The sequence below is a fragment of the Equus quagga genome, chromosome 18 (genome assembly GCF_021613505.1).
Source record: "Equus quagga isolate Etosha38 chromosome 18, UCLA_HA_Equagga_1.0, whole genome shotgun sequence".
Taxonomy (NCBI): domain Eukaryota; kingdom Metazoa; phylum Chordata; class Mammalia; order Perissodactyla; family Equidae; genus Equus; species Equus quagga.
Window position 1 is genome coordinate 33,303,447 of NC_060284.1, and position 13,472 is coordinate 33,316,918.

General features: G+C 36.2%; 1 protein-coding gene across 4 annotated transcripts in view; it reads right to left on the bottom strand.

Moving 5' to 3' along the window:
* Positions 1-13,472, bottom strand: part of FRRS1 (ferric chelate reductase 1) — a 99,041-nt gene that overhangs the window by 29,685 nt on the left and 55,884 nt on the right. For 3 of the 4 annotated variants that reach the window (XM_046645806.1, XM_046645807.1, XM_046645809.1), the window contains exons 2-6: positions 7,471-7,666; positions 6,465-6,601; positions 5,276-5,370; positions 3,873-4,020; positions 1,157-1,339 (exon numbers count right to left, since the gene is read on the bottom strand). In XM_046645806.1, coding sequence (XP_046501762.1) covers positions 1,157-1,339; positions 3,873-4,020; positions 5,276-5,370; positions 6,465-6,601; positions 7,471-7,666 — 759 coding nt within the window. Of the gene's footprint in view, positions 1-1,156; positions 1,340-3,872; positions 4,021-5,275; positions 5,371-6,464; positions 6,602-7,470; positions 7,667-10,861; positions 10,961-13,472 lie in introns of those variants that run through there. The other variant, XM_046645808.1, reaches the window with a different exon arrangement.

Consider the following 13,472-nt stretch of genomic DNA (forward strand, 5'->3'; position numbering starts at 1 on the left):
GTTGTAATTTCTCATATGTTATTTTCCTAATGTCTTAGATGGTATCTTGTATCTCAGAGGTTTAAGGTATATCCTTCATTTAATGAAAAAGGATGACAAGTGCATTCTGGAACTATTCGTAAAATATATAGGTCATATGAACATATTGCAACGTTATCCTTCTAAAAAAAGTTTCACCTGTCTTCCTGCAATATTTGCAACCAGCATACAAGGGCCAATGTGATCAGAGTGCACTTTTAGGAAAAATATTAGTTCTTCGATTACAGAATTTGAGTACCTTTTCCTTATTTGAAATATGATTCCCTAAAGAAATGACGTTAAGTTTAAAACCTGACCGGAAGAAAACTCTCAAGAAAAGACTCCTGGCCTTTGCTAATGGGAAGTAAGAGACTCTCTCCATTTGTAGTAATCCCCACCCCCGACTGCCAGCTCCGCTTGAACAGGACTTAGGCCCTGGCCACAACACTCTTTCTTGTCTTGGGAAAATCAGGATGCTAATGTGGCACTCTGCTCTTCCACACCACAGCACAAGACTGCCACCTACAGTGTCATTTACTCCATTCAGCACTACCCAAGGAGAGCAAGAACCAGCTTAAAACAAATGCTGCCCTCTGTAGATTTGACAAAGGAGCCTACTGGTAAAGAATACATTTTTGCCTGGACACGCAAGGTTTAATTCTGTTTGGGAAAGGCACCCATGACTACCAAAATGAGGACACCAAGAGCAGCAACCCACGCTGTAGATGCTCATCATCTGAGAAAACAACTACAATTTGAAAACCATCACAAACAACACGAGATTTTATGCAGAGCAACTTTTTTTTTAACTGCACTTCCTGCTTTATGACAGAGAGACAGACAGACAGAGAGACAGAAAGATAAAGTAGCAAATCCACTGGAAATAAAATGATTTCCTAACTTTCCTTAGGGCAGACAGTCTGTTCTTAGAGGTGTCTAACTGCCCAATTGTTAAAGACCTGAAACACTCAAAGCTGTTTCACTTAGAATCTGTTCTTAGTTTCTCCTGCCCTTCCCTTCCCATTCCTCGCTTAAGTACAATAATTCGACTCTGGAACAAACCGCTAAACTGCCATTGATTAGCCCTCACCCCAGTGAGCCTCCTTTCATTACCCTCATGTAAATGAGAGATACAAACCATCCATCGGTCATCAGAAAACGCAAAGGATAAATAGCCTTTACTGGGACCGCTCATTTCAACCATCACTGATTGGTCATCTCGTGTGAAGGACAAGAAGAAACAGGCATGCTCCTTCTCTGGGTCACAGTTCAGAGGATTCCTGATACAGAACTTCTTGTTCCCACAATCCAAAGCACTGAACTAGAAAAATGACAGGGGGGAAAAAAGTCTTAATTATCAAACAGGCAGTTCATTTCCAATGACAGAAGAGCCACTACCTTGAATTACAGGTTTTTACAAGAATACCTTTTCATAATAAGGATTCAAATAAGAGAACAAAAGACATATCCCAAATTAGAAATGATCAGAGCAGTAATCAGCTTGTGAACTTTTAAACTTAATTAATTTTAATTAAAATTTGGAAGACACAACACTAGTTGGACTGTAATTGTGCATGAGTGTTAAAGTTCCTTTAATACACCAAATATTTCACATTAATTATGTTCTGGAGCAAAGTTTCTAGTAAATTTTGAGAAACTTCTTAGGGAATATTGAAGTCCAACTGACATTTTTTTCTAAAAGGTATCCTCTAGTTTTCAGAGATAGAATTTTTAAAAGCAAGCAAGCAATCGCTTAGCAAGTTTTTATATTTAGAGCCTAGAATTTGCTTCTAGAATTCAGGTTCAAATTTGATATTAAAATAATGTAAGAAAAAACGGTTACTCCTATATATACTGCCACTCCAAATAATAGTAATACCAATTTAGTGGTGGAGAAACAAAAATAATCTATTATGATTTAATACAGAGCTTCTTGGTATGGCAAATAAGAGGAAATGCTCAAAAACTGTCAGCTCCACAATTTGACAGAGCAAATGAGCAGTCATCTTGTTAGATTGGCCTGTGACAGTACATTTCAGAAGAAAGTTAAACATTACTTTATGTAACTAGATTTACCAGGAACTGGATTTAAAAAAAACTCTCATTTCTTCTTCTACTCTACCAATACTTCTGGCCACAAAGGTAGGGGACGTGTTTCCCACACTAAGCAATTCTGCAGTTCTCTGCAGACACCGAGTGTCCGACAATTCAATTCCGTTCTGACACTATCTACCTGAAGTTAGTGTCAGATCCCACAAGTTAAGGGCTCAGTCCCACAAGACTGCCCCCATTTCAGATGCCAATCACAAGTCCCAGGTTGTCACCTGTACTTCTAATTGACCGGCTATAAATTGGAGGTTCCTAGGAACACCGTCCTCCCCCCACCCCTGCTCCTTGGGTTTGATAATTTGCCAGGATGGCTCACAGAACTCAGGAAAACAGTTTACTTACTAGATAACAAATTTATTATAAAAGGATACAACTCGGGGACAGCCAGATGAAAGAGATGCTTAGGGCAAGGTATGCGGGAAGGAGTGTGGAGCTTCCGTGACCCATCTGAGGCACCACCTTCCCAGCAGCTCCACATGTTCAGCAACCGGGGAGCTCTCTAAATCCCATACTTTTGGGATTTTTATGGAGGCTTTTGTGATAACAGATAAAAAGCGTGTCAACTGGGAAACTCAGATCCAAATTGACTGTTCACCGTTCTAAAGAAGATTTTAAATTAATAAGCATTAAGACTAAACTGAGAATTGGGCCAAATAACGGATATAATTGTACGGTCAAACAAAAGTGCCACATTCATAATAATGTAGTCAAATATGATGGTCATATTTTGCAACACGTAGAAGAGAAAGAAAACAAAATGAGGCATTACGTAGGAGTGCAAGTGCCTTACTCAGTCTTCTCTACGAGAACAATGAATTATAAAAAGATAAGACAGATCAGGAAAAGAAGAAAGGAACTAACATTTACTGGATGTCTATTAAATGCAAAGCGGTTAGAAATGTAATATTCATTACATTGTTTAATTTTTATAGTGATGCTATCTAAGAGTTAGATATTATTATTTCTCACTTTAGAGGTGAAGAAACTGAGACTTTGAGAATTAAGGAACCTTTCCAAAATCACCCAGAAAGTCGACAAGTCAGGATTCAGGCCCAAGTTTGTTCTTTCAACTGCAATAATCTGTCTTAAGATGTTTCTTATTACATTCACTTCTGAATTAGTAAGTCTAATTTATTAGAATTGCCTTCAGTAAAACCTTTCTAATGTTTCTAACGTGCATCACCCTTTCCAAGATATGTTTTTTTCAATTGTAATTCTTTTGAATCAAAGGGCCTAAGTGGAATTCTAGCTGATGAGCTTGCAAAAGAGTTTCTGTGGTTCAGCTCGTCGAATTCCCTAGTACTCACTGGCCTTCATGAAATAAGAGCTAAGAGTTATATCACCATCTCAAGATTCTCCTCCAAATCTTGTCTAAATTTAGCTTAAGCTTTAAGCTTCCCTACCATGTTTAATATCTGGCTGCTTAAAAAAAAGAAAAAGAAAGAAAGCTGCTGCTTCATCAGATTTATTATCAAATGAAAACATATCCACTGCTAGTATAGACTATGTGTGAATGTCATAACCACAACGTGAACATGCAGGGTCTTGCACTCCCTTTATCCTAACCTCTAAGTCATAATGTTGCAATGAAGACCTGCTTCATATTTCCTACAGAGAACCCTAGAACTCGCTACCACAACCCAGCACAGCTGCTTCTCTACACACTTCACAAGCACAGAACCACAATTTCCAAGGAAGTTGTTACTTTCGATTGCATTTGGTGAAACCATAAAAATGTGACTTACTGATGTGGTTAAATGGGAGACTGGAGGTAACGTTGACAGACGTGCGATTGTAGCTTCAGGTGTTGTAAAAGGAAATGCATTTGGTTGTGAAATTATCGGACCAGGAATCTTCACCCAGCAGATTTTATACTTCTCAACAACTGTGGCTCTGAAAGGCAGTAGCAGTGAGATTACACAGAACCCTGATCGTGGCCCATCATAATCAAATCAAAAAAAAAGGGTTTTTTTAAGGGAATGAACTAGGGACACACAACTTAATAGCACCTAACTGTACTACTAATTTTGTCTGAGGCAAACCTCTAATGACTGTCATCCACCCTATCACCAAATGAACTTTTATTGCCCACTCTTTAATTCTCTCTCTCTTTCCCTGTCTCTTCTGTTACTTGTCTGTTCTTTGGGCATATTCACAGCAGCCTTGAATGCCAGATCCAGGGAATAAACTGCACAGATTTCTATTCCCTGACATATAAAGAATATACCACTACTACTCATTTCATAGTGTGCTGTTCAAATTATTCCAAAGGGCATGTGGGCAGGGAGCTACAGCAAGAATCTATATAGAGGCTGCATAATCAACTGTCAGCTCTTACGGTGCTCACATCCCTTTCTCCCATTCCACATAACACACAGATGCAAAGCTGTGTTACTTTGTGCTGGAGACCTGTCCACAAAGTGAAGCAGAAAATGCAGATACGTCAGGGGAGAAATTCTTCCCTTAAAATATATGTCTATACTATTGGTGGTGAATACAATGCAGTCTTTACAGAAACTGATATATAATAATGTATACCTGAAATTTAAACAATGTTATCAGCCAATATGACCTCAATAAAATAATTTTAAAAACACACACATATATATATATCTATAACACCACTCAGGAATCATTACATGGCTTTATGACATTCCATTTCCCCTTACATATAGGATTAAGGGAGAAGTGCTATTCTAATTTCGCTGAATTTCATAATTCTGAGGGCAAGCAGGGTCTTACTTTTCTGACAATCTAATCTGCAAGTCGTAACACTGCAAAAAATTCATCCAAATTGCAGGACTGTTTTTTTCATATTCTCCTACTAAGACAAGAGCAAATCTAAAAAAATATTAGTCCATATACCATGCAGACTCAAGTATTCATTGATGGCTGTTATTAGTGTGACGGCAGTGGAATACTTCATTCACTCGACAAATGTCTATTAAGTGTCTATTAGGTACTGGGTCCTGTGCTAGGTGGAAAAAAGCAAAGCAAAAAGCAAAATAACCACTTACATCACTAAGATGGTGTCATTACTATACCAAACCTCTCCTATACAGGTGAGTGTCCAATAGGTATAAAAAGTGATACAGGCCATTACTGTTTCAACTATACCAGTTACAAAGTTATAAACTCTTCTACTCACAGAAACTGTACGTGATTCGGGGCACTGTTTGGAGCATTCCAGTAGACTTTAATTTCTGTTTTTTTGGATGGACTTGTGTGACTCACAGCTGATCCCTGAAATAAAATGGAAAAGAACTACTACTCAGTCACTCAATAGCTCAGCATGGCTGGAACCACTATCATTTTGCAAAGTAATTTATCCTTGCACAACATTGGCTTTCTGGTAAAGACTATTTTATCTAGGTCAGGGACTCAGGTACCCAGTAAATGCACATTGACTGGTTGACACCAGATTAGCAGCTGGCTTTGTGAATGAATTAGAGGCAGCAGAAATTTAAGAATTGAAGAGAGTTACAAATACTGGATGTGTTAATGCCATATAGAGCCTGCTCAGTATTTCATTTATACTATAAATTTATATTCCTTCCATTAATAGAGACAACTAGAATCCAAAAGATTCATCAAAAGAAAAAATTCCTGCCTCCAAATATGTAGCATTATATTTTAGTAATTGCTTTTTCTTGAACAATCTTATTTCCCACTTATATACACCCAGCAAATTCCTACTCATTCTTTGAGGCTTAGTGCAGAGATCATCTTCTCCGAGAAGCTCTCTCTCAATTCCCTCCAGCCTGTTTGTGGCACCACCTGCTATGCTTCCCAACCACCTTGTGCATGCGTCTAATCCACGCTATCACACTGTTCCATGAGCGTCTGTCCTGTATCCATATGTTCTACTTATGTGCCATATGTCATATGTCCTTATGTTCTACTTATGTGTAAAGCTATGAGTTCGCCAAGCAACAAGAGTAAATCTTCTTCATCACCATATCCCTTGGCCCCAGGACAGTTCCTGGTATAAGAAATGTTTATTAAATGAATGAATGAATGACTAAAATTACACCTCTGTCCCACTCTAGAACTCTATCTTCAATATTAACACACTTCAAAAACATCAATATAATAAGAGTTAATATTACATAAAATATCAAAAGCTATAAACTCTTCAAGCTACTGTCCTACCTTTTCTAGGATGCTGTGTAAAAAAATACTGCTAGTAGTAAGATTAGGGGGAAAGTTTGATCTTCGTGAATCTCTTTAGATGTCTGCAGAACAGGGGTAATGTCATTGTTTATCTTGTAACAATCACCCTGTAGTGAAAAGACCCATGGAAATGGACAGAAATCAGTTTCAAACTAAACACAAACCTGTATATCTTCACAGGTCAGAAGCTGTGACACTTGACTGTCAATCAATGTGAAGGAGCCAATAGGAGACCTACTCAAATCATCAGCATCCCGTGCTTCTAAAAGAAAGCCTTTAAAGGGTGGCCCTGACAAAGTAACTGAGAAACAGACAAAAAGACGCGATGTTTAGCAACATACCAAAAAGGAAACTGTTTAGAGGAGGCATATCACAGTTAGAATCAGGTGAATGTATACAAAACTACTCCAGGAGAGAAAACAGTAGAAATCATCCAACAAACAAAGAAGTTCTAAACTGTGTTCTATAGGACATTCATTTCATGAGACGTTAATAGCCTTTCCACAGGGAAAAAATGACAAGTGATGATCAGGGGGTGGTCCATGGGGCCAAATTAGTTTGAATAATGCAGGATGAAAGTAAATATTTCTTTCTTTACTGCAAACCTCTCAGGGCCTTTAACATCCTACTGTGCAGTATGAAACTCTAAGAAGTATATTATACAGAACACAAAGTGTTGCAAACATTTTTCCATACATTGTTTTTGTTAGAGAGTATCTATTAATATTTTGCACGTCTAGGGTTGCAGAATATGGTTTGTAAAATACTGTAATAGATACACCTTTAACAGTCAGCCTACATTTTGCCAAAAGAATCAGGGAAACACAAGATCACACTATATCAAAAAGAAAAGGGTTTATTATATCCTAAACTAGATAAAATAAACTTTATCTTGCTCTTCTATTGAGTTAATAGTACTGTTAATGAAGATACATTAAACAACGATAAAAACATATTTTAGAACCTATTCTTAATGGGGAGTAGACATACTACGTAAGTAACATAGTCATCTGTAGCAGTTAAACACAAAATGAGAAGTACAAGATGATGGTATCTTATGAAAATAGGTGAACAGATTTAAATGAATGTATAAATCCAACAGCAATAAAGATTCAACGTACAGTAAAAGAGGGAAACTCAAAATGCAAATAGTTAATCCCAGCACGGTACCTTTAAGCTGATCTCCTGGCCTGAATGTCATCTGACTCACTGAAATATGGTGAACAGGATCAGATTGTGGGGTATGGCCATGTTCAGGAATCATTCCATAACATGACTTTGTTACTTTTCCATTGGGATAATTAGCCACAGAACTAATGTGCAACAGAAGTATGAGGGCACCAAGAGTAAATCCAGGAACTGCCATCTCAAAAAGAAGATTAAAAACACATTATTTTCATCTGTATTTAAAATATAAAAGCTTTCATACCACAGGACAGTAATTCTAGATAACTACTAGCTTTCAATAATCAGCTACCCCTATCTCAAAAATACATAAAAAGAAGAATGTGATATATGAAGTTTGACCTGGATTTGAATCTCAGCTCTACTAATTACCAATTGTGAGACTTTAACCAAATCACTTAACCCTCCACTTTCTTACCTGAAAAATGAGGAAACTAAGACCCTCCTTTCAAAGTTGTTTTAATAAAAGCAAGATACAGCCTAAAGTCTGACAAAGAAGATAATAAAGGTTAGCTATCATTAGCATGATTGGGAAATAATGAACTAGTCCAGTAACAGCAAAAGGTTTTACTCTGCTTCATTCTAGAAAGCTTAAAGACCAAAGAAGAAATGTTTCTTCTGGACTTCAATATCATCACCTGAATAAACCTCCGATATGCCTTCTCCCCACTTCCCATTAAACTAGTCATGGTGACAGGACGGGAAATTTAATTTGCAATACTGAAAACTGAGGATAACAGGCAACCAACTACAAGAGACAATGTTGCTATTACCTATAATCCAGATACTTCTGAATTAAGAAACAAATTCATCAGCCCAAGCAATTTTTCATCCCTCAACCAGTTTATCTGCCTGTTACTATCTGCCTAATAGAAAACCAGCTACTTTACATCAGTTCCACCCGCCTCTAGCCTACATCAACCACTTCACTTCAAGCATATATTCAGAACCTGCAAATCACAGCACACAACAAGGCTAGAGGTAGATGGACAGGGACATGCTACATGGCAATAAATAAAGTCAACACTGTGGACAGGCTGCAGATGGGAACAGCCCAAGAAGCAGTTCATTCTCCATAGAAATGGAGTTTTCTATATCATAGATCTGGTCATAGATAAAATAAAAGCACCCTCAGAATCACTAGAACAAATTGTCCTTTTATAGTTATGTAAATTACAAACCCCATATTGGACCAGAGCTAAACTACAGGAATTCCTGCTAGACATATGAAACTGTTCTGGGGACTACACACTTTAACCAGTCCTGCCCCTTTACAGCAGTAGCTACCAACTAGATAGTACAGGGTCCAACAGTACTATATACCCCTATTTGTTATCAAACATCAAAGCTAGGTAGAATTTTCCCATGCAAGGATGAGTAAGAGGAACAAACGAACCAATCAAGAGCTTCTAAAAAAAATCTATAGCATAAGAGAAGCACAAGACTTCTCTGGAGACTCATAGCTAAAGCATACCTTTGAAAATGGTTAATTACTATGGGAAAAAATATTTAAGAAAATAACTTCTAAAGAGTGGAGCAGTAGGAGACTTTTCTACTCAAACATGGCTTCCAGGTCTTTATATGAGGGGTAGACCTGCTTTTGGGACCAGGCAAGATTTACTGGAGAGGATCAAGGTCATAATTTTAACCATATGAACTTGGCCAAGTTATTATGAAGATTAAATGCAATAATGTGCCACCTAAAGGATAGTATGGGGAAGAGTTAGTTCAAGTTTAACAAATATTTCATTGGGATTAACTTCCTGTCAGGTGAAAGTGGAAACAAGACTTGATTTCCAGTCTCTGCTATGCACTAAGTAGCTGACTAATGTCAATCCAGTCACTTAATCTCTGTCTCTGTTTCTTCATTTGCAAAATATAGCAGGTGAACCAAAATAAATTCAGGGTCACCTTCATCACTAACATTATGATTTTCGGAAAGTAAAGTGGAAAAGCACATTGGGAATTACTAGAGCAAGAAGTATAAAATGGGAAAAAGAAGTAACTAAGTCACTACAACCTGTCATTCAGTAGGAAAATACAATAAATGAGGTCAGAGAGGGAAGTAGACAACAGCAATTTCTTTGTCCTTCATTAGATGCCGACCATTCAAGTGAAGTTCTATTTTCATTGCAATGGCTAATGACGGTTTTCCAGTTAATGATTTAAGGAACAGCCTTTTTTCAAACTAATGCATTAATTCATTAGCAAAACTATGCCAACAGATTTCATAGATCTGAAGGAGAATAAAGAGTTATTCATGAAAACATTTAAGTTAAAATTACATAATGTGCATAATGAGCCATTACATTATGAGGTCATCCTACAAGCACCGGAAAAATTCCCACCAATTTTGTATGATTTTTTAAAGTTTTTAATATTCACATTCTACCATGGGTACAATATTGAGAATAAAACAAAAAATACCATAATTTGCGTTCTGTCATCCTAGGGCAAAGAAAGACATATTGGTTTAAAAGATTAAAAGAGGTTACCCCTATTCTTTAACTGAAATATTCACAAACCTGATGAGATTTATATAGTTTTCTTTGCCTGAAAGGCAGGCATTTAGTAAAAAAATATAATGACTTCTTATACCATGTCCTACGCACATCTCACACAAAGATAAAACTTCAAAACAAATGTATTCTTTATTATTTAAATACCACATTCTTGTACTTGGATGAATGTGTAGTTATTTTTGTTATTGTAAACCACAAAGGCAAGTGATATATGATAAACATAAGACACTATATTTATTACAAGATAAAATTCAGATAAAATGACAAGAATCCAACTGAAAAATATTTAGATGTAAGAAAGTCATTAGAAAAAGGAATATGCGTTAAGAACTGTTTAAATAAATTGGTCGCTAAATGTCTTTTTATTGCACGACTCAAAAAACATTGTACGAAAAAGAAAAAAATGGAGGAAAGCACATCTTTTGAAGCCATGTCAGATGACTAAGCGAGTAAATAACTAATCAAGTCTAGTTATAGTGCATTCAAGCTCCAGCTCTTGTTAGTCACTCATTTTAAATTAAGGCATCAAAGGAGTTCAAAAGTTAACACGCACACAAAAAAAATGTTGGAACTCAGCCCAATAACACCCACTCTATATCACCTAAGATATGAGTACAATCACACATTTGTGTCTTATTTGATGCAGAGGTAAGAGGTAACAAGGTTTTCTTAATTATGAAGAAAGAGCCACAAAAAAAGCAAAAGCTCAACCAAAGAGTTTGCTATAAAATATCTAAATAATTTGAGAAAGGACATTTCTTCGCTATCTGCAGTGAGTTTATTTTTCACCACACCCAAAATAAGAAATATTTTTACATTATGATGCAACAAACATTTCAAGAGACACTATTTACCTTTAGCCGTATCTGATAAACTCATGTATTTTCTATTCCTTCCTGTTTTTCATGCTGGTTACATCCATCTGAATTATTTCTAAGCTTACCAATGGATCTTCACCTGCAGTTTGAAAGACATTACTTTTACGGCATATATAGACCATTAAGTTTCAGCCTTGAATTGACTTCTAAATTAGGAGTATCAAGGATTTCAGTAAAAAACGATAGTTTTCAGAACTAAAGAAGAAAGAAACAAGACAAGCCATAGGATTTTGAATATAGGAGATGGATTTATCCAATGGAAAATGTCTTATTCTCTCTTTTGTGAACCTAAAGGAAAACTATAAATATGGATAATGAATTAGCGTTCTCACAGCGACCTTTAATTACCCAAAATATAAAAACACTGCAATCACTAAAGCACTTGAATGCTCCTTTCAGAATTTCCATCAACTACATTCCACAAATGATGTTTAAGGTAAATAACTACCTCTTACTCATATTGTTTTCATTTTATTTTATTGCTAGAATTACAATGGCATTATTTTCATTTACTTTGCTACAAGTATAAAATATTTCAATTAATTTATGAATTAAACATGCTTTTGCTTCTAGGCTTTTGGCCTAAAAACAGAACCACCGTTTATAATGTTACTTCTATTGGAAAATGGAATTGAAATTCTAAGCTGAATTAGAAATTAATTCTGGGACACAGCACATTTGTAAGATCAGCATTTCATCTAGGATCTGGAGCAAACATGGCAAGCCTGTGAGCAAAAACCTACAGGGACTAGGTTAGAGGTAGAAATGGGTGTTCACCTATACAGCGGCAGAGTTAGGCAGAAAGAGCTGTAGAAAACTAGGCAGAACCACAGGGGGATGAGGAGATTGACAAAGTCAGAAAAGTTAAGACTAAGCACAAGAGATATATAGAAAAAGCAATGAAATTTCTTTGACAAAACAAAGAAGAGGATTACAGTTTTACTATAGAAGGGGAAAGAAAGGGGACATAGCCTGGAGAAAAAGAAAAAGAAACAAACATTTGGTGAGAACCTTGTAGATATTACTTCTGATGTAATCCTTACAAAAGGATCAAATTTCACAATGAACAATTTGAGTGGGGGCGTATTGTGACAAAGTTAAAATCTAAATTAGCTTCCCTAATTTAGAATGTTGAGTCCACTCTATGAGTCTGAGAAGCAATGTTGAGATTTCTTTCATAGAACTAAAGCTCCTAAAAGAATGGATGTAAAAACAACTAGATCAATGCCTGAAAACACTAAGTTGCCAATAAATGGCAATTGGAATTATTTATTATCACTATTAACTTTCCATTTTGCCAGTATATGCTAATTTCTTCTGAACACTGCTGTGGTTAGACAACTGAGATTTTCATATATTTCTTTCATCTGTATTTAATTTGTTCAAGTTTTCTGAACTATTTCAGAAAATTTGTTCCCCTTCTTTCTAGTAATTTAACTTGAACTTCATAGAAAACTTCCACATCAAGAATTAAATTGACTTTTATAACTGAATCTCAAATTATAGGGAAATTGAAAAATAGGTCAAGTATTTCCACTTCCTCAGATAAAAATGTTTCAGACTCCATTTTCACAGTGGGAAGCACAGAGAAAAATGATTTTTTAAATTAACAATTGGAGTTATGACATTTTCAGAGAAGGTTCTAGAAAACAAAGAGCATAAAAAAATAGCACATTCAATACCAATTTGGGATCTGTCAGGTCTGACAACTTACGATGGTTGAAAAGAATTCTGAAAAAAGAGTTTAGATTTTAAGTGAAAACAAGAAAAAACAAAGGGAAAGGTAGAGAAAAGCCACTGAAGAAAAGTAATTGGGAACTCCACAATCTAATCCTGATTGCCCTAATCACAGTGTGATTAGCAAGTAAGTTTTCCATCTTCTTTATTCATTCTCTGGAAAAATGATTGGAAGCAAGTATCTTATTACATGTTATAAAGCTTTCATCTGGATCATTCCACATGGCCCTCACAATAATCTTGTCCTCAAAACACAAGATGCTAACTGGAATGGCCCCTTCTCCAAAGACACAAAACTAATCAATGAAACAAGAACAAATACCATTAATTTGTCAGTTAAATTATGGTACTATTTATTGAATGCCTGTTCTAGTCCAGTCATCTCAGTAGGTGCTTTTCCTGGATGAACTCTAATCATTGGAAGAAATACACAAAGGTTTTTTTGTTGTACAGAAACTGAAGCTCACAGAGGTTGTAAAAAAACTACTGCTTAAGATTACACAGGGACAGACAGGGAAAAAATGCATTGCATTATAGAAATTTAGAGGTATGGGAGAAAATAATAATATAAGAGCTAACAATTACTAAGGGCTTACAACATATGAAGCACTACGTCAAGGATTTAGCACCCATTCCTCAAAACAACCTGGGGGGTAGGGAGGCAGTGTTATTGTCCCCAATACGTAAAATAGGGCACTGATTAAGACACCTGCCAAAGTCACAGCAAATGAGTGGTAAAAAATAGAGTCTCTGGTCTAGTTTCTGAGGTTTTAACCGCTAAGCCACCCACAGCTTCAGAGGAGATCCTTAAGGCTGACATGCTAAGTAAATAAGGCATGAGAGAGGAAAA